This window comes from Schistosoma mansoni, assembly GCF_000237925.1.
Source record: "Schistosoma mansoni, WGS project CABG00000000 data, chromosome 4 unplaced supercontig 0032, strain Puerto Rico, whole genome shotgun sequence".
In the NCBI taxonomy this organism is placed as follows: Eukaryota; Metazoa; Platyhelminthes; class Trematoda; order Strigeidida; family Schistosomatidae; genus Schistosoma; species Schistosoma mansoni.
In genome coordinates this window covers 972925-995559 of record NW_017386017.1, presented here as the reverse complement: position 1 = coordinate 995559, position 22635 = coordinate 972925, and the positions used below count along the sequence as shown (strand labels likewise).

General features: G+C 36.4%; 1 protein-coding gene and 1 non-coding gene across 2 annotated transcripts; one reads left to right on the top strand and one right to left on the bottom strand.

The window, feature by feature from the left end:
- Positions 1-497: 497 nt before the first annotated feature.
- Positions 498-563, top strand: Smp_tRNA_00077_Gln_TTG.1.1. Its single transcript has one exon. It is a non-coding gene (tRNA).
- A 3379-nt stretch (positions 564-3942) lies between these two features.
- Positions 3943-16242, bottom strand: Smp_050160 (polycomb-m33 interacting protein ring1b,putative; the record flags this gene model as incomplete). The annotated part of the gene is made up of 5 exons (XM_018791134.1): positions 3943-4112; positions 7281-7346; positions 8435-8990; positions 10793-11050; positions 15910-16242. The coding sequence occupies 5 exons, from the start codon at positions 16240-16242 to the stop codon at positions 3943-3945; spliced, it is 1383 nt and encodes a 460-aa protein (XP_018645651.1).
- Between the last annotated feature and the right edge of the window lie 6393 nt (positions 16243-22635).

Below are 22635 nucleotides of genomic sequence, written 5' to 3'. Positions count from 1 at the left end.
CCAGGTCAATCTATTAAGTTCGTTTATTTTAGGGTCATTGTTTACGTCATCGATCATAATCTACAATTATCGAATCAAGTAAATAACTCAGATAATAATAAAATAATTACAAAATGAAGTGATATTTTACCATTGGAATTGATATCAAAGTAAGGACTACAAGACAAAAAAAATAAACAGTTATTGTAAGCAAAGATGGATAGTGGCTAGCTGTGGAATGCAGTTTGACGCGCATTTCGTCCTATTAGGGACTCGTCAGCTGGATGTACCTGCATCTCAGAGTTGATGTTCACACTGGGACTCGAACCCAGGACCTTTCGCTTCAAACGTCATCGCGTTAATTGAGGCTACATCGAGGCAATACGCACAGTATGCCCATATGCCAATTAGAGACTGACCAGTTGCAGTCCTAACAAAATCGATGGGAAGATTCAAACAAACAACACTAAATGAATTTAAACTTCACCCCATCGCACAAGCAAGTGGCTATCGGGACTCAGTGGCCGAGTGGATAACGCGATGGCGTTTGAAGCGAGGGTACTGGGTTCGAGTCCCAGAGTGAACATCAACTCTGAGATGCAGGTACATCCAGCTGACGAGTCCCAAATGGAACGAAACGCGCGTCCTGGATTCCACTGCTAGCCACTATCCATCTTTGCTTATAATGCCCGTGAATTAAGGCTATATCGAGACAATACGCACAGTATGCACATATACCAATTAGAGACTGACCAGTTGCGGTCCTAAAAACATCAATGGGAAGATTCAAACAAACAATACTAAGTGAATTTATTAAGCAATGTTTATACCTAACCTGCACGAGTCCCACAATAGGAAGAAACGGCCATCCAGTGCTTCCAGGTTTTCCATGGTAGTCTAGCTTCAATTGACTCGTGATCTCAACTATTAAAATTACTATAATATCCACAAAACCTCTTCTGATATTAAAACATAATATGTAATATATTGAAAACGAGATAAGAATGAAAACAGAGACAAAGTTATTAGTAAACCGTTTAATACGTTAGTCCCAAATGGGTCACTAATTCGTCTTGGAGACAAAAATCAGGATTAAAACGATAAACGTCAGCTGATTGTGCGCAATTTAGAAGTTGAACGTTCTTCTGTCTACATTTCGCTCGGCCTATCCTCTCATGTTCTTTGTTTGATGAAACTTATCATTTGGGTATGTCTGATTAGCTTTTTTAAGATATAGTTCAAAGTAAAACTTAGAATATATAAATTTGTCTTTCAAATTGGGCTTATTTACACAAAGTATATGTGGTCAGTCAGTTGGGAATATTTTCCTAGTTACATTTATGCTACTATCAAGTAGCCTAATACATCCCTAGAAAAAGAACTCTCAAGTAATCATAGGGAGCTAATAAAGTATCTGTGGAATTCAACAACCTCTACCTCGTACTTAGAACATAAATATTTCTTTTGTATGTATGTAGTCTTATATATATATATATATATATATATATATATATATACATGCCAGACAGGTCGGTTGAAGAGCGGTGAGACTAAAAGCAGCAAACCCAAGGTCCGAAGGCCAAGCCGTACTGCTGACTGTACAGGGGTGTGACAACAGTAAGGTGTTTCATTCAGACAACCAGCATAACAGCGATGCTGCCTTTCCACAAGGAGGGGTGGTGTTAGAAAAGATTGACCCTAAAAATGCACACCTCGCCCTATCACACGGATATCCGTCTCCAACGGTAAGGTCCCAACAAGTACGGAGCTAACATAAAAATTACTCGCAAAAAGGTCGTATGTGAACGACCTCAAGCAGCTGTCCCTTGGGTGTCGCGATCACGCTCTTAGGTCACTGCATCGCAACGAAGAGATTATCTGATTTGTGCATCCCAGGTGTCTTGATCTTAAACGTCTTGCTCACTTCAAGGGTGAATTTAACAGAAATGGTTGTAGGCATCATATGCCCTCCCAATAGTCCTTGGGCGTCACCAGTGAAGACAACGCCAGATAAAAACGCTACAGATGCGAGACCTTATGATAATTATGGAAGATTTAAAAGATGCACGAGATAGGATAAATATCCTTTGCCTTATTTATACACCTTATGAACAATTCACCTGATCCAAACATTTTGTCGAAACTTGAACTTGTAAGAGAGCATCATCATACACCTTAACTTTTGATTATTTCAAATTAAACAGGTTGGTATAAGATTTTGATCGTTCATTCAGTCACTGCCCCTTTCAGCCTTAGAAGTGCAGAGAAAAACTTCCAGAGATTTATCAATCAAGTTCTGCTGCGTTTTCTGTTTGCATACGCACATAAAGAATATCTGCTTATGGCTGATAAAGACGAGACAGAGAGTCTAACTCATCTAAAAAGACTATTTGAAAGGCTGAATGAATACGACTAAGCAACTAGTCTGGCAAAATGTGGATTCGGAAAGCGGTTACTTACTTTCTCGTTTCATGTAATTAATAACCAAGATATGAAAACTTACTCTTCACTAGATTAATTTAAAAAATCACGTCGATTTTTGGGACCCGTTAACTTGTCTTCGATCCACCACTAATTACGTTGTTATTCTTCTACTGTTATTAGTATTATTTATTTAAACACATAAATAATGGTACAAGGAAGCACCAAATACATATGCGCCACACAAATCTCATTTGATTTGTGTGAGGACTGGGATACTACCCAGGTGCCCAAACTGAAGCAGGTGGTTTTCTTAGGGGGCCACATCCCGAGCCTTCGACCTAAGGGTCTGATCCACAAGGTAGTGGAGCATCGTAAGGAAATGCAGTCCCATGGTAGCCGGTGACCAACGATTGATTCATACACCATTTGTTCCGTCAGGATACTGGAGCCAGTCCATGTGCACCATTGGTTTGGAATGAGGGTTTTCCAACTCCCCTAGGTGGATCCTCCGTGTTCACCAACCCGGTTAAAGCGTCGGACATCCGCTTTTCGTTCTCTCAATTTCGTAAACAACACCCATGGTGCGAGAAGGCAGTGAGTAGGAATTCCCTGGCAGAGGCTATATACGCGTGGCCATGTGAGAGGATTTCGAGAGGGAGAGCGGACTCTCCCCACACTCGGCCGTACCAGGGCATTTGGGGGCTCTTCTACTGTTGTTCACAAACATCTAACCCCAAGTCACACAATGATTTAAAAACGAGAAAGATAAGCTTAATAAACAATCATTTTTTATATATTAATAATAATAATAAATTTATACATTTTTTGATTTTAAAAAAGAAATAATTCTGTACAAAGTAACTATACGTGTGTAGAGAAAAGACGTATACCGGAAGGAGGTAAGATTACGAGTTAATGATCAATGGGTCAGAGACTAAATAATATCTCATAAATTAAAACAAAGAATATATGTTCCAGAAATTAATCAGTAGTATAAGTAATACATCGTTTTTAGAATTCTTCCAGTGTCAATTGTAGCTTACTAGGACTCAGTTTATCTGTAGTACCCAAAATGATCCATGCAAAAGTAAATATATTTACAATTTTAGATAAGAGACATAATTACATTTTTTTAAAAAAAAAAAGCAATTAGATACAACACACCGTTTTATAGTAGGCACTCTACTAATGATTGATAGTACATAAAACACATATAACACAATGGTAAAACAAACAAAACTAAAACCAAGGAAACAAGTCAAAGAAGATAACACAACGAGAAAGTCAAATGCTACAAACAAGCACACACATATAAGGAACATAAGGAGAGAGAAACGTCTTTCATTAAACATAATGAATAATTGTATTGATGGGAGATAGAGTTATTGTTATAACTATTGATGTTAATAATGTTGATATTATATTAAGCAATTGATGAATTACACAAATATATAGAGATAATTGTTTAAATGAATTTTGAAGTTCAATATTCAATATAAATTATGATTCAATTTTGTATTTTTTTTTTGTACTTCTTTATTAGGTATTATTATCATCTAAGATATCATCTCGTGCATAATATAAATCAAGATAATTTACTCCATGAAATTGATCACGACTAATTTCTTCAATAGACATATGTGAATCTAATAATTGATAAGTATTTGTACTTTCATGATAACTATATAAGATGAATCGAACACTTTCATCTAAAAGAAATAAGAATAAATAGAAATTAAACAAGTTAACAAGTAGAAACGATAAATACTTCTTGGGGTTATAGATAATTCAATGTATATGATCTTATGAAACTATAACCCAAATGCCCTGGTACGGCCGAAAGTATGGAGAACCTACCTTCTCTCTCGAAATTCTATCACATGGCAACGTGCGTACAAGCACTGACAGGGGAGTCCTACTCACTGTCTTCTCGTGGCATTACTATTGTTTACGAAATTGAGAGGACGGAAAACGAATGTCCGGTGCTTCAACCGGGTTGGTGGACACGGATAGTTCACCTAGGGGAGTTGGAAAACTCTGATTCCAAACCAATGGTGCACATGGGCTGGCTTCAGTATCCTGAGGGAACAAATGGTGTATGAACCAATCGTTGGTCATCGGTTACCATGGGACTGCATTTCCTTACGTTGCTCCACTACCTTGTGGATCAGACCTTTAGGTCAAATGCTCCAGGTGTGGTCCCCTAAAAAAACCACCTGCTTCAGTTTGGGCACTTGGGCAGTATCGCAGCTCTCACACAAAAAGTGGCGCATACATATCTGGTGCCCCTTTGTACCAATATTTATGTGTTTAAATAAATAAATAAACATAAATTATTAATTAGAATAAAATCACATATATGAAAAATGTCCAGAGTTATAAGAAACCACATACGGAGCATAGTCCGTGTTAATTTAATACAAGAATATTATATCTTAAACAAATACATTACACGTAATTAAATTAAGGTTAGACCGAATAAAATACAACACTGAAAAAACCAAAATCAATATTACACTGAATAACCATCGAATTGAATTAAGACGGAATTAATGTTGTACAATTCCATTTTATCATTCACAGTTTGCGTTACTGTATATAAAATAGATTATGAATTCATTTAAATATATAACAGTAATTGGATTCTTTAAAAATTATCAATTTTGTCTTGGTTTTTTTTTATTTTAAACGAATTAAGCAAAACTTAATTTTCAAGGGAAATGTTATTTTTAAAATCTCCACAAAACCACCTTCTGATAATGATCATATGCTTACTAGTGACTGACTCCATAGGGTATTTCCTGGAGTTGTAGTGAGAAGCAGTAACCAGTGGAGTTCAAGTAGGTCTATTGGGAGATATCAAATCACTGAAGACATTGGTGAATGGTTGCTCAATTTTGTGGATGAGTTGAATTTAGACATTAAAACCGTTGGATGCCGGCTCAGTGGTCTAGTGGTTAAGCGTTTGCGCGCGACACTGATAGGTCCTGGGTTCGAATCTCGAGAGTGAGGGATCGTGGATGTGCACTGCTGAGGAGTCCCACAATAGGACGAAGCGGCCGTCCAGTGCTTCCAGGTTTTCTATGGTGGTCTAGCTTCAATTGACTCATGATTTCAACTATATAAAATTATTTTTAATGGTTGAGATTATGAGTCGATTGAAACTAGACCACCATGGAAAACCTGGAAGCACTGGCCGGTCGGTCCATAAAAACCCCTTCAGATAAAAATGTTATTGTATATAAAGTGGAAACTTAAAGATAATAAGATGAGAAAATGATCGTTTAATAGAAAACTATAATTTTTCTACTAAATATTCCTTTTATAATTATTATAGAACGAGAAATAGGCTCACTACAATATGTATAGATATGTAACGTTTTATATGATGACTGAATAAGAAGTTTCATTTTTTTAATGGCCATTATTTTTACTGTTCCATTACTAAGTAGTAGCCAATTTCATTTATGATTAGTCTCCTTTAGTTCAATCGACTAAACTTGAATGCAATCTTTAGTCTAATAGGCTTAATATCGAGTACACTATATTTTGATTTCAAGTGGTTAGAGATAATAGGTGGGATACCTTGAACCTAGGTTAAGTGCATGTCGGTACTCGTCACAGAGAGGTGTATTTGCAATTCGGAGGGATATTATGGTTCTTGGTGAAATTGAACTTTACATGAAATCAATAACAGTTCAAATAGCACAGTGGTAACACGTCGAAAAGTAAAACTGATTGACATAGATCAGAATCTATAAAGAAGTATCAGTCCCCTCAAAACTGCAAGTACGAATAGCTGAATAGTACCAGAGAGAAAGAAAGCAAAGTTTGGGGTGTCTTAGCGACTAGCTCCAACCACATAATATTGACCATAATGTATTTAAAAAACATAAAATGGAAAATTATATACATAATTATTTATCCTCAGTAGAACGTATAACATAAAATGAAATAAGGTCATATGACCATCTATAATATTTTAAATCAAGACGAAATCAAACAAATATTTAAGAGAATAGAATGGTTGGGCGAGACTATAATTTATGGACGACCTTTGAACGAATCTTACGTGACCTTGAGAAATGTTAACTAATCAATAAACAGTCAGCATAGAGTAAAAATATATCATACAAAACCAAATAATTAAAGTGGATACACTTCGTTCATATAGTCCAAAAACTTGTCAAGGTTAGAAAAAGGTTCAAAGGTTCCAAAATCGTAATGCATAAGGTAGAGGAACTCATCCATATGGCTCCATAATAGTTGGTCTTTGGAGCCATGATAAGGTTATAAAAACCCTCTCAGCCTCGACCACATAGCTTCATTATTGTTTGTTTGTACTCCGGTTGTATAAGTTTGTCATTTTTATTATAGATATGTCCCTACAATACTCATACTACTGCACAGCCGAAGCTTTAGTAACATCTGCGAATATTGCAGCCAATGTTACTGGTGATTTTATTATACAGTTGGCGATAATTATTATAATATGCCTTAGTCTCAATCTGGATCGAGCGATTAAGATTCATATCCTAGCAAACGTCTTCCTTCAACATATATTACATCGAAGGACAACAACACGGTTGTCTGCACAAGGTCCACAAGTCATTTATTACTCATAATTACAAATACAGGAACTTCTTAGTAGTTTCATTTGTTGTAACCGCTTAATTGTCAAGTCTTCTCTAAAATTCTCTGTGAACCGATCGTACATGAAATAGGAGCCGTGACCTTGAAATCCCTCAAACGCTTCTGATTGGCTCGCCCATGAATTATAGTCTCGCCAATGGTTGGACTAGATTTTAAAATTACTTATGCCAATAAGTGATTCTATTCATACGATAGTAAAGAAATATAACTATAATTTTACTTACCAGATACTTCTCTGTTTATTCTTTGAAGATTAATACGTACAGTTAAATATCGACATAAATGATCAACTAAATTGAAGGAAGAAAAATAGTGAAGAAATACCTTGTAGCTAGAAAAGAATCATGTTGAAAAATGTCAAAATTAACCTATAAATTTCAGTTTTATTTCAATGAAACGGTTTTATAGTTTACTCTAGAGACTGTGTCTAATATATAGAAAGTATATCAAATAGCAGTTTGCTCTTAATTATTATATGGCTCTAAAAAGGGTCATTTGAAGAAGATATGGATAATTGATTAGTGTGTGATCCAAATATCTTCGAGATAATGCTTACATCTAATAAAACCACTGAGTAGGTTGGGTTGAAGAGGTACGTGACATATCTCCAACCGATGTCAAAGATAACGTGCTATGCTAATCAGATTGCGTAAAGTTGACTTAAGGCCAACTCATAACTAGACATAATTCTATGACATCTGTGTATGTGAATAGCAATGGGAAGTGCTAATATTTTGATTGAGGTCTATATGGTGAAACTGTAAGTGGCATAGTCTATAATCGATAGCAGTGAAGCAGATGTAGACTTTTATAATGTTACAGTACATATAAACATAACCCCACTAAAAGGATCATTAACTTGGAATTAACCGGCTGAAAAAAGTTTACCACTTCTTCTCATTTATCTTGATTAATAACTTTCAGATGGATAATCCATGAGTTGTAGATTATGGACAAAAAGAATAGAACTATTCGCGTTATAAGTTATTTATACACATTTTATCAGAGAAAAACTTAACTAAAATGTAAACTATTGATGTTTGCTTGCAATATACCATGCATAAGTTCGTTTACATGGCTTGCGTTCACACTGTAAATGTGAAGGCTAGTAGTGCGATTCGGTTAACCGAATTAAGTGGAGCGGCGTTCAAGTTTGTGATGTAGTGTCACAAATCAAAGACTCTAACAACTGAGCTACTGATTACTTAGTTTTGGGTGAGCAGGTATTATTATGGTTACTATTAGTATCTGTCACTCAAGAGTTTTAGTCAGATCTGTGTGCATGAACCTGTACATGATAGACAAGTTACGAATAAGACAAAAGTAGTAAATTAATGAATAAAAGTTATTAAATGTAGAAACTGTGCAGCAGGCTAACCTGTAGTTATTGTCGGAGCTTTAAGATATTTGATTAAACCATTTCCTTGATCATTGTAATTACTATTAGTATTATTATTACCATTACTACTGTTAGCATTATTGTTATTACGATGTCCTGTTGATGTAGATGGACTACACGAAGTAGATGAAGCCATAGAATTGGAAGCGGTATACTGTGAAGAATAACGTGGATGTGGTTTTAATAAGACTTCAATTTCAGGAAATACAGATGGTGATAACATAGATGAGGTTGAATTACTATTATTATGCAGAATACTACTACTATTATTATTGTTATTAATAATATTACGATCCATGGAACAATTATATTGAGTATGAGGATGATTTGAATCAGCAACACCGCCAGCAGTTGTAGTAAACATAGAAGAAGCAGCTGATGTATTGTTACGATAATGTAAAACTGGTAAATCGGATACAGAACTATTTTCACCAATTGAATTTGTATCCATTCCACTTTCAGTATCCGAATTATTAGTTACTTGATGTGATGTAGATGAGACACGTCGTGCTGAACAAGCACCATTACTCATAAACTGGAAAAAGAAAAGATGAAATTGCCAACATCACAGGGAATCAGAAATAAAACACAGATAATGAATAGACAGTAATGTGAGGTTTAAGAAAGTCAAGTTATTTTAATAGTTGAATTCATGAGTCAATTGAAGCTAGACCACCATGGGAAACCTGGAAGCATTGGATGGCCGTTTCGTCCTAGCGTGGGACTCCTCGGCAGCATGCATCCACGATTCTACCCCCACTGGATTCCAACCCAGGACCTATCGGTCTCGCGCTCGAACATCTAGACCACCGATAGGTCCTGAGTTCGAATCTTGCGAGGCATGATCGTGCTGAGGAGTCCCGTACTAGGACGAGATGGACGTCCAATGCTTTCAAGTTTTCCATGGACGTCTAGCTTCAATTGACTCATGAATTCAACCATTTAAATTACTATAATACCCACAAAACCCTCCCCTGATTAAATTATTTTCATTATTACTACTGTAAAATATTTATTGATTAGAAATGATGAGAAAGATTTGCAGTTCAAGGGGATACTTTTGGTGATATTCACATCGTCTCAGTTGAATGGCTTAATCTCAAAGTTTTCACTATCAATCTGAACAACATTAACAACGCCTAATTCGGGTTGAAGTGAAGTAGGGCGATGATAATATTGTTTAGAATGATAATGAAAGACCGCAAATATACTATCCAACATAGAAAATGAAAAACCACAAAACAATATCCGTGATTTTCAGTTTTATATTAGAATCCAAGTAAATCTAGCTGACGATACTAATAAGGTTTTTTTAAGAAGAGTGTATCTTGTATTATATTGCTAACAAGCATTAGAAGAATGAAACTCATAGTGGTAATCTTCAAACACATGCGCAAAAAGCCTAAGACATACTAAAAGCCGATCAATTTCCGCCTAGTCAATTGATAACAAGAAAACTCAATCAACTAATAACTGGTTTTGGTTATTAGTTCGCATAGCGAATAATACTTAAGCAACTAAGTGGGTTTTAGGCATAAGACAAAGCTGAACTAGATGAGATAACAGCCATGTCGCGTTTACGACAGTCACTAATGGCATTGTAAGACGCTCAAACTAAGATATAATATCAATCCATGAGGTTAATAGATGTTGGCCTGAGTTGTGCTGGTAGGTACAAACTACACAGTATGGATCCACATGATAATCGTGATCAGTCGCTAGAGCCCGTAGGACACTTGGTTTAAAAGCCGTCTCAGTATTATCAGTGGTTTGGGAACTTTAATAAATGCCTGTAAACCGGCATGATTTTTACAATCATTTTCAGAATTTTATTTATTTATTCCGTCTCCAGTGAATGACCCATTTCCCTTAATTGTCAAAAGAGTGCGAAGAAACATTAACGATGTATTAGCCTACTAACAATTTTCATCAAACACTTTTACAGAATTAACGTAGTTCAATTTGAATAGGCGTGAGATATTCAAAAGTAGCTAAGCAGTGACTGAATTCAAGATCTTCTTGAAGTTCTAGCGAAGTTATAACTGGTAGAGTTCAGGCATGTTGGAAACGAAACAGTCGCCACAGATAGCCTTGGATTGCCATCACATCGTGTTGTAAGTTGATAAAATAGGAATTTTACCACTGAGCACAGACATAATGGCCCTGATAGTTCAAAACTAAAAGCCCTGGGGTCATGGGTACGCACTGCTGAGGAGCTTCATACTGAAAGGAAATATTTGTTCAGTCCTCAGTACTCCAAATGAGATCAATCTGTGATAACTACTATCTACAAATTAAACCAGTCTCCATAAAGCCCCTTAAAGAAATAAAACTTACGTTTGACGGTGTTTCTTCTTCACTTATTCCAGCATCTGTATGTACTTCACTTGTTCCGCCATTACCAGAATTATTATTGACTGTTTGATTACGTCCAGTGTTGGTTGAATTTCGTGATCTACTGCTATTACTACTATTAGTAGTAGTATTGTTGTTGCCATTTAAGCCTAATTGTTGTTCTAGTGATCTTGTCAATGCTGCACTTAAATGTTGACGATTTAAACGTGCTAAAATTTTATCTTGATGTGCTTCATACTCCTTTTTTGATTGATGATAAAAATTTTAAAAAAAAACGGAATAATTACTGACGAAATGAAACTAAAAAGACAGTTTATATATTAATTGAACCAATGAAGAGTAAAGAAAGACACTTACATTATATTAAAACATACAAATAATTAAATAAAATCACAAGTTCTGATAAACTCTTGGCAGGTTCTACGACAGAAATAAATTATTTATTTATTTATTTGAACACAAACTTTGGTACAAGAGGGCACCAGATATATATGCGCCACACAGAAAATTTAGCGTTTTAATTATTTTTTCTGGTTAGCGTTTTTTTAGCGAGTTAGCTTTTCTACGGGATGGGGTCGCTAACCCCATGCCCAACCCTCCTCCTTTACCCGGGCTTGGGACCGGCAGTAACTCTAGAAGAGCTACAGGCGGAGTTCAATTCTTAAAATAAATTTAGGACTATAACTCTCTAAAATGAATTCATTTGAGTAAATCGATATACCTTGAATAATGATAGGGTCATTCATGAGAGATTTCTCTGGTCAACTGAGTGCAAGAAATTCTTAATAATCAGGTTATATGATAATTTGTTAATGAATTTTAGGTGAATACTAATGTTTAGACAAATATAAATAGGAAACTTTGGAAGTTATTCTCCCGTAAATAAGAATATATACTTTTAATATATATACATTAAATTACTGAGTTATAGTATTTTGATACTGCCCCAATAATAAGCATTCCATTTGCCCCGTTAACTGTTGTCATTTCACTTCTCATTAATAAATTATTATTAATTTGGGTAATGTATTATTTATACAATGGACATCTCAGAACCAATTAGACGATTTGGACTTCGCAGATGACCCTGCCCTCCTATCTCATACACACGAACAAATGCAGATGAAGACAGAAAATGTAGCAGCAGCCTCTGCATCGATTGGGCCTCCACGTTCACAAAGGAAAAAGCAAGATTCTCAAATGCAACACAGAGAACACCAACCCAATCACACTTGATGGCGAAACTCTGGAAGAGGTGGAAACATTCAAGTACCTGGGTAGCATCGTTGATAAACAAGGAGGATCGGATGCAGATGTAAAGGCGAGGATTGGCAAAGCAAGGGCAGCATTTTTACAATTGAAGAACATATGGAACTCAAAACAACTCTCAACCAATTTCAAGGTCAGAATCTTTAATACGAACGTCAAGACAGTCCTACTGTATGGAGCTGAAACGTGGAGAACTACTACGATCATCATCAGGAAGGTACAAGTATTTATAAATAGTTGTCTACGCAAAATACTCAACATCCATTGGCCGGATACTATCAGCAACAGCGTTTTATGGGGGAGGACGAACCAGCTTCCAGCTGAAGAGGAAATTAGGAAAAGACGTTGGAAGTGGATCGGACATACATTAAGGAAATCACCAATGTGCATCACGACTCAATCCCTAACTTGGAATCCGGAAGGGAGGCGGAAAAGAGGAAGGCCAAAGAACACACTACGCCGGGAAATAGAAGCCGATATGAAAAGGATGAATAGCAACTGGAAAGAACTGGAAAGGAAGGCTCAGGACAGAGTTGGATGGAGAATGCTGGTGAGCGGCCTCGACGAGGGGTAACAGGAGTAAGTGAGTAAGTAACACAGAAAATTGTCATTTCATTTAATTGTGTGAGGGCTACGATATTGTCCGGGTGCCCAGACCAAAGCAGGTGGTTTTGTTTGAGGGCCACACTCGGAGCCTTTGACCTAAAGATCTGATCTACAAGGCAGTGGGGCATCGTGAGGAGATGCAGTCCCATGGTAGCCGGTGATGAACGATTGATTCATACGCTATTTGTTCCCTTAGGATACTGGAGCCAGCCCATGTGCACCATTGGTTTGGAATCGGAGTTTTCCAACTCCCCACTAGGTGGACACGGAGGGTCCACCAACCCGGTTAAAGCGCCGGACATTCGCTTTTCGTCCTCTCAATTTCGTAAATAATACCCCCACTGTGAGAAGGCAATGAGTAGGACTCCCCTGTCAGTGCTTGTATGCACGTTGCCATGTGAGAGCATTTCGAGAGAGAAGGCAGGTTCTCCTTACTCTCGCCTATACCAGGGCATTTGGGGGAGACCGATATAAATGCATTCAAATTAATGATTGAAGATGGATAGCCAGTTTGAGCCAAATACATTTTCATTAAAGTTGTATAGTGGATAACAGTGGAATGCAAAATGTATGTTTCCTTCGATTTAGGACTCATCGGTTGAATGTAACTACATCTCAGTGTTGATATTCTCACTAAAACTTAGACCCAGTGCCTTTTGCTTCAAAGGTTCACTGAAAGACACCATCAAACTTTAACAAAAACTTGTGAATAAATACTAATGTCGAGGTAATCCATTAGCGATGCATGTACGTCAATAGAGACTGATCAATTATAGTCTTTAACATATCAACAACCGGAAAACGTAAACCCATGCAAATAAAATACATTTTCTTCCAAGAAATGGACAAAAAAATCGGAATTGTAATTAGGCTGTTTTAGCGATATATTTGAATTGTTACATCTTTTCACTTTTAATAAAAATTACATTTTACTGTTAACACACACATGATACCCTCATTTAGTCTTTTTTCCTTTAAAATGAAGTAACACAGGCTAACTAGAGATTTGTTCACAAACAATTTGACGAAACACAGTCAACCACATGAAAAAAGAGAATATATGTGGATGTGGAATGACCTTTTTAGCTGTTCTACTTACAAGGAAAGTAGATGGGTTCATCAGAAAGAATATCTATAAGAAACGTGCTTGAATAGGATAATACACACACATTTTCAGTAATGTAATTTTTCAGTACTAAGGAAACTTGATAAGAGCAGTACCTCGTTATGAACCAATGGACATATACATATACATATATACAGTCGAACAGAAAACACTGAATAACTTCAATTATATCTACATGGGAAACGGATAACCTAAACAGTTTATTACAAACATAGATTTTCGAAACTAAGGGTTCAAATCATCAACAGCAAGTCCCTAACTATGCGGTTACAGTTTAGAGATAACGTCCTCAGAAAACTATTGACTCACATGTTACGTTTGACGGCTTGGAAAATATTCAGTGCAGAAAACCGACAACTGATGTTTGTTACGCATTTGGTAGTGACAGTGATACCAAAAGATTAATTGCACATGCTAGTGGGTTCCTATTGTATCTATTAATCAACCGCTCTATGCAAAAGATTACATTGGTCAAATCTTTAAGGATGTTTCCCCTGCTCACGAACAATTATATTATCTAATTCACAAAAAGTTTAACGAAACTGGATACAAAAAAATGCGCCACATGAAAATATTTATGTGTAGGTTGGAATACCACTCGGGCATCAAAAGTGAATTTCATAAGGGACTACTCTACGAGCGTTTGACCCAAAGGTCTAATTGACGGCGGTGAAGCAGCATTAGGAACTGCTGTACCGTATTAGTCAGTGACCGAAAAAAGTTCGTACACAATTTATTCCCTTAGAAATCTGAAAACAATAAACACTATCGGTTAGGAAGCCGGGTTTTCCAACTCCCTTAGATGGATCCTCTGTATCCCCCAACCAGGTTTTGATACCGGACGTTCGCTCTCCGTCTTTTCACTTTTGTGAACAAAAGCCCCTCCAGCGTAAGGCAGAGAGAATTTCCTTGACAGGTGCCATAAACGCATGTTAGTGGGAGCGCTCCTAGAGAGCAAACTTTCTTTACTTTTGGCCGTACAAGCCCATGAGGTCGTGAAAACCTTGCAGTATAATTGGGCAGAGGGTTAGTTAAGACCATCTAGTTAAAATGGACTACACAACAAACATTATTCATCCATACTCAATAAAATATCAGTGTTAGAAGTAAACCCAAAAAAGTAGTCGGACCTTAAGATCTTTAAGCATCGAAGAGTGGCCATTCAAGTCCAAAATATGAAAGATTTCCACCTACGATAATTACAAATAACTGAATAGAATTTGATAAACAGATAATCTCTAGGCTGAACATTACCACATGTATTATTATTTAGATTTGTATAAAAACCGTGAAACAATCGTCAAATGTTTATTTCACTCTGATGTTTAAAGAAAACATACAATTAATTCCTACTTTCAGCATTATTTAGTGATAAACTAAACAACTCTGCAGTCAGCTACGAGTCACATTTTCTAAGTGCTAGTGATACTAGTTGATTGTCCGAACCGAAATAGACGGGCCCCAGATGCCCTGGTATGGCCAAGAGTGGGAAGAATCCACTCTCCTTCTCAAAATCCTCTCACATGACAACGTGCACACAAGCACTGACAGGGGAGTCCCACTCATTGCCTTCTCACAGTGGGGGTATTATTTACGAAATTGAGAGGACGAAAAGCGAATGTCCGGCGCTTTAACCGGGTTGGTGGACCCTCCGTGTCCACCTAGTGGGGAGTTGGAAAACTCCGATTCCAAACCAATGGTGCACATGGGCTGGCTCCAGTATCCTAAGGGAACAAATAGCGTATGAATCAATCGTTCATCACCGGCTACCATGGGACTGCATCTCCTCACGATGCCCCACTGCCTTGTAGATCAGACCTTTAGGTCAAAGGCTCCAGGTGTGGCCCCCTAAGAAAACCATCTGCTTCAGTTTGGGCACCTGGGCAGTATCACAGCCCTCACACAAGTCGAATATCTATTGGGTTCCTCCTTGTACCAAAGTTCGTGTTTAAATAAATAAATTAATATAGATGGAATATTGTTCAGAAAAACAACTCCACGAATTAGATGCTTTAAGCTCCAACCTCCCAGATTGGGATAACCTACAATATACATATACAGTAAATAAGTCATAAAAGGAGTTGGGAATGAGCATTACTTGACGGCTTGGATAAATTTTTGAAATTAACGCATCAAAATTTGGATCTCTTCTTAACGATCTTTTCGACACCAACTTTTTACGACATGTCGGACATTCTTTATTGCCATTACGAAGAGCGGTGATAATACATTCAGAGCAAAAACGATGTAAACATTCTTTTGTTGTCATAGTCACTTTTAATATATCCAAACATATTGGACACATTAGTTCACTCTTTAAACTTCTTGGACTAACAGCAATAACTGTTCCATCGGTAATAGGCTCTTGTGGCTTACGATGTAATTCATATAAAGTAAGCTCCCAATTTTTTGAAGCATTCTCAGTACTCATTTCTAAAATAGCAATAATAATAATAATAACTAAGAATAATATGGATGCATACAGTTTCAATAAATAAAAAGGTACGGGATTTCGAAATCAAGAGATATTTGAACGAATAATTATTTTTCATAGCTTCATAATCAAGCTCTACATTTACAAACCCATAATTACTGTATTACAATGGTCAAAATATGTTTTATTCGATTTATTCGTCAGTTACATATACATTAACATACTTAGTTTTCTGCAACACTCGAAGTACGAGAGCTATTGATACTATTCGGTTGCGCAATTCGAAATAAGTAGAGCGGAGTCCGAACCTGTGACCTGCTGTTTGAAAGTTGGACGTCTTAACTACTGAGCTGCAGCTTCAAATTATAGTGTTATATGTTACAATAGTGAACTTTTGCATTGGTTAAGGATTTGTGAGTAGATTTTAATCGAATGGACGGAAAGTGTTCCACTTTGAGTGGCCTAAAGTTACGATTCGTTTCACTTAATTTTTCTCTCTTTCTGTCAAAAAGCGGTTGAAATATATAATTTTGGTACAATATCATGTACACATTCATGAGGACCACCAAAGGACTTTTCCAGGAAAACTAAGAACCGTCCCAAAAATGTTGTAAACTCCAAATATTTATGTCTAAGTATAGTGAACACTCATTTAGTTTGTAGACGCCAGGCATTTACAGTGTTGAGATCCCTCATAAGTTGATTTTTTGTATCACATTGGTATTAAACATTGTTGAGAAAAGAACCACGCGTTGGTATACTAGATTTTAATTATCAATGAGGTGATGATGAAGACTTGTTCCCCAGGAAAAAAGTCAGGAGATGGTATGTCGTCTGGCCTGGATGGCCTAATAGTGAAGATTTTACTGTCTTTCCAGACAACATCATTAGCACATACTTTAATAAGTGAGATATTGAAACTTCTCCACAAGTGAACAACTTATCCTACTGAGATGGAATTTGACTGACTTTTTTATCGCTTGAGTATCCTTTTTAATACCTTCTATAATAACTTCATCTATGACCTTACTCGGTAATAGATCGTCTATGGTTATATGATGAGAGAATTAAGCTTACTAGATATTTTAGGTAAATACGTGAGAATTTCCAGGATGTGCTATGAATCTGCTAGATATATACCTGTGGTTCATAAATGACTTGCAACAAAACTTAGTTTATCAGTAATAAGTGAGGTAAGTAAATGATCTAACAAATCTATTTACCTAATTTGTTGACTCGGTTGGAATGAATTGATGGTAGAAGGAATCCTGATCTTGACACAAAAAAGTTACTTATCTTTTTCAAACTTGAATGAATTTAGACGCAAGTGGTTATTCAAATGCTCATTCAAAGTATGGTATGTATCACAGCAGTCCCTCTCCTCGTGGTACTAGGACTGTTGAGAATTTAAGAAAAATACTGTCAGTACTGCATAATCAGCCATCGAAGTATGGTCAGTGTGTGTGAAATTAACAAGTACTAATGAGATCATGCACCGAAATGATCGTTGAGGTAGAAATAGAATATAAGCACAATTATAGTGACCACATTGGTTCACTACGCTATTTTGTAAAGTGGAATATCAGATTTCAGAGATTTTCGACAATGAATCATTACGCAGAACCTGAAACAGACTAATTCACAACTTCATTCCAAATTACAACGAACACTTTTTAAACTGAAAACTTGGAAAGTGATGTGTTTTGGATGTTTTTCATAAAACAAAAGTCGAGATATATAAAGCAAATGGTATATCCTGGATACTCATTCAAAGATTTTTTAACTTCATGAACAATAACTAGAAGCAACTTATGAAGACTTAATGAAAATTGCATAATCTGTCTAACTTCAAAGCATGATCTTGAAGCTGAGGAACAATTGGGAAAGGAATATGGGTATATTATCATTCATGAAAACAGTGACTAAACCAAATGTTGAAAGTATAACTGAAAACTCGTTACTGTTTGGAACATCAGATGCCTACATAGTTTAATAAACCGATCCAATGGACCAAATGCGAGTTATATTGCCTATGACGAAAGGTTACTTACTTTTACTTCATGAATACATAAATATTAGTAAAGGGGGACACCAGATATATATGCGCCACACAAAACATTTTCACAATTAAATTAAATGACGAAAGGTAACTACACGTTATTGGATATTCCAGAATCAAACAACTCGATACACCACTTACCTCGTTATACAAGTAGCATCATATTCAGTGAGTTCAACCAAGAGATGTGGCTCAGAATGTCATAGTGGAGCAGATGTATTCAATCTCTATTTTTTCCCGAGTCTTTAGCTTTAATGCTACTTCTTACATTTTATTCCTCAAACTCATCTCTTCCAAACAGCATTTCCTAATGTTTATTCTTTCACGCTGTTATTGATACTATTATTCTTGCTCTCTGACTATTCATTTGACCTCTCGATATGTCAATGTGGTATGAGAACTCAGCTTGACGGATATTTACGTCAAATTTTACAGCTGACCGAGTGAGACTAGTCTATGATTGTAGGTAACTTTAATATCGTACTGCAGAACGCTAATAAGTTGAGGCTAAAAACTTTGTAGTTAATACCCAACGTTCTGAAAACAGTATTTTTACATATAAGGCTCCGCCTACTCTGATTTTGATCAACTGTAAGTAATAATAGCCCTCACACATTGTGGCTTAAAGGAGTTTACATGATTTTGTAGTTGACTATCGAGATAAAGTTGAGATATTTCTTTGTTTATTAGAGACAAGCAATGCAATATGATTGTGTGCTAGAATATTGTACAACATTGGTAAAGTGTTGAAATCTCATCCAATAACTAATTTTCGCAGTTATAATCACTTTGTTATAGACGGTACAATAAGTCACTGAATCGAAGCGGTGGTAACGTAGCTGCCGAATAAATATGAATGTCAAACAAACGTGTTTCGAGTTTTAGTTCCAAATAGTAAAAATTTATGGAGAAATGTGATGTATTCGTATGATACTATTTCCTTCTGCTAGCACCAAACATTATTTTAAAATCACACATTTTGATTAGAATAGGTGATACTAAAATTTATGGATAACCTTTTTAGGGACCTTAAAATGACCCTGGAAAAATTCGCCCACCTACCAGGGTCAAAAGTCATAAATTGGTAGGAGGGATTTAAATTTAAAATTGAGGGTTATGGATTAAAATGAGTTTTCATCACGTTATGATAACTCAATACTATCTAACAATATAGATGGATAAATTCCACGTTAAAATTAAAGACTCATTGTCCTTAATTTTATTATTTCGTCCATAAATTTATAGTCCTGCATCAGAATACTTAGAAAACACACTACATGATTCTCACACAAGCCCAAAAACTTATATCTAATGACTCCCTCTCGCTGTACAAAACCCAATAGCAACTTTAACCATGTTTTGCTGATGGATTTTCTGCAAAATAACCGAGTGGTAGAGTTTATGTGAATTATAAGCCTCAGAACACCAAGAAACTAATAAACAGCTGCGTGAATAAATTTATGGAAAAATACTAAAAAAACCCAGTAACACCTCCAAAGTGTATTTAAGGAGAATATATGGGTAAAAATTACTTGGGATGAAGTTTACAGACTAAGCTTCATCCTAAATCTATATAGTTCGCAACAAAACTTGGACTAATACATATTTCTGTTAGCTCTTATGTCATCTGTGGCATGCTGGCCAGTTGCAGAATGGATAAAAGTTTGCTAGAATTCCTCTTCAAAGAAGCGTACTAATTTACAATCGTTGATAACCGGAAGCCCTAAACATAAGAGGAATTTCAAAATGATATATAACAAGACTGTTACTTTTGTAAAGGGAACATATCGGTAATTATGTAACGATCACATCACGCATTCCAGCTAACACAAACCAAACCTAGAAGTTATAGTATACTGAGAAATATTATTGTATTCACAAATTCTGCCAGAACTGTTATATTAAGTGAACAGTTCGAACACTGTCGTAGTTATTAGGAATCTGACATTTTCCTAAGAAATCAGATGTGTGGTATAAAGTAATAACGTTTTGAAAATTGACATTATGGTGTGCCTAGAAGTAAATGCCAATGTGGTAACAACAAGACCCATGAAAACAGATGTAGCGCAAGAGACGTACCAACCGCAACACAACAAGATACAATTTTTATACAAACAGTTATCGGCCTCCAATTGTAAGGTTAATAAATCAGCCAATACATATTGGACCTTGCATACCTATGTGCCATAAAGATCCAATCTTGCTTCGAATATATTAACAGATATTAATTGTTCTGGTTGAGAATTCTAATAATTCAGTACTCCATGAGAGAGACACGGAGCTCAAGATGTAAACAACTTGATCTCGGTTTTTGGAATTTATTCTCAAACGATCAGTTCTAGGAGGGAAAAGATAAGACACAATAATACCAAGATCATCGATCAGTATACGGTAAGTCAGTATTAGATCACCACATAGACTGCAGGAAGATTATGGAAATAGTTTGATGCGTTTCAGTTCATCTTCATATGAAAGCTCAGAGATTTTCTCATCATTTTGATCTCTTGTCGTTGAACTCACTCTACCATATTCACCTCATTCTTGAAACAAGGACCGGCTGTTGAAATCTCAAATTCCAAGTACGGCCTTACAAAACAGAGCTAAAACACCCTAAACATATTTTCGTCCAAGTTATGAAATCAATTGAGAATAGTCCATTAGATCCTGAGGCCTTTAAAAGATGTATCTTTACAGTTACTGGTGTTTCTAAGGCCGATGCTTATGACTCCTAGATTATTAAAGTCTTTTAACTTTAAGTGACAGAATTTCACTAATTCTGTCAAATTATATGAACCATCGTATTTATTTGCACAGCCACACTCCTGTGAAAATTAGATTTTAGTTAACACCTACACATTCATTCAGCCAGGGAGTTCGAGTCATTCTGTAAAATTATTTGGTCTGACATACTACGTATAGGTCTCTCAATTGTTGTGTGGTCTGCAAATAGTGCAACAAATGACTTCGCTGCAGTTGGTAAGCAATTCATATAAAGTAAAAAACAAACTAACACAGATACGTTATAGTTCTTGAAAGGAGATTGTTAGATCTTTAGCACATATACGTACAGAAACTATAATATCTAAATTTGATTGTATGGTGCACAAGTGCTACAGTGGACAACAATTGTTAAAATATCAACCGCAGATGATATCCAGATTCCGAAGTGCGTACTGAGACACAAGAATGATGAATTGAGTTAGTTCTTTTTTAATAAACTTGAGTGAGCGCTTTGACGACTCTCCAATGAGTCATTTGAAGATACGGACACCACTTCTTCAGGTAGTAGGTTCCAAGAGTTGGCTATTCGGTGAGAATACCTGTATTACATGAGTATTTGGTTCATTCATGGCCTTCAAACTCGCCTGCTATTCCGGGTTGTTCTAATTTGATAAGAGGGAGAGAGGATAGATCAGGCTCAAAACCACTAATAAGTATTTCATACATCAAAATCGAATCACCCTTTAATTTGTGTTAAGAGCGTAAAGAGGTCTGGCTTCCCTAACCACAGTGTATGGCGAACATCAGAATCCTGAAATTGCACGGGTAGCTGTCCTCTGTACTTGCATCACAATATCCGAGTCACCTTTGGAACAGGGGCCTGAAGCCGAAACGCAGATTTCTCATTTGTAACGTACCTGTATCCAACTTGGTGAATATCAACCCCAAAGCCCATAGGATTCTGGACTTCTTGGCTGCAATCACACGGTAGTGGACTGTGGTCTTATGACCGTGGCTCACTATTACCCTTATATCACTGTGAAAGAATTAAGGGCACTTACGCTTTTCCAATGCAGTAGCTGTTTATCTTTATATCTCCAGTGTGCATGTGAACATATTTAGTGGCGTTGATATGGATCAGCAACATTTTAGACTAGCTAACCAGAACGTCTAAGCCGTCCTGAAATGCACATGCACCTGTGTCCCATGATACTTCTCGCTAAACTTTGACATCAACAGTACCTGAAACTTAACGATACTCGGGAGTTCTTTTACACAGCACAAAATGTAAAGAATCTAGAACACAGCCTTGGGGCACTCGACTAAATACTGGTTCTCATGAGGGATATTTGGAATCTATCATTACTTTCTATCTAAGAACTACGACAAAGTCTTTGATTTTCTCCAGGAGAGACCCAGCAACCACCACTAAGCTGATAAGCTTGAGATAGCTATTCATTGCATATTAATTCAACTATACAGTCCATGATACAAGACTAAAAACGTACGAGCGATATGAGAACATGAAGAAAAACAACAAGGTACTCTAAACATGTAGAATGATAATGACTTAAACGTGCCCAAAATTGTCGACCTATCTACTGAATAAT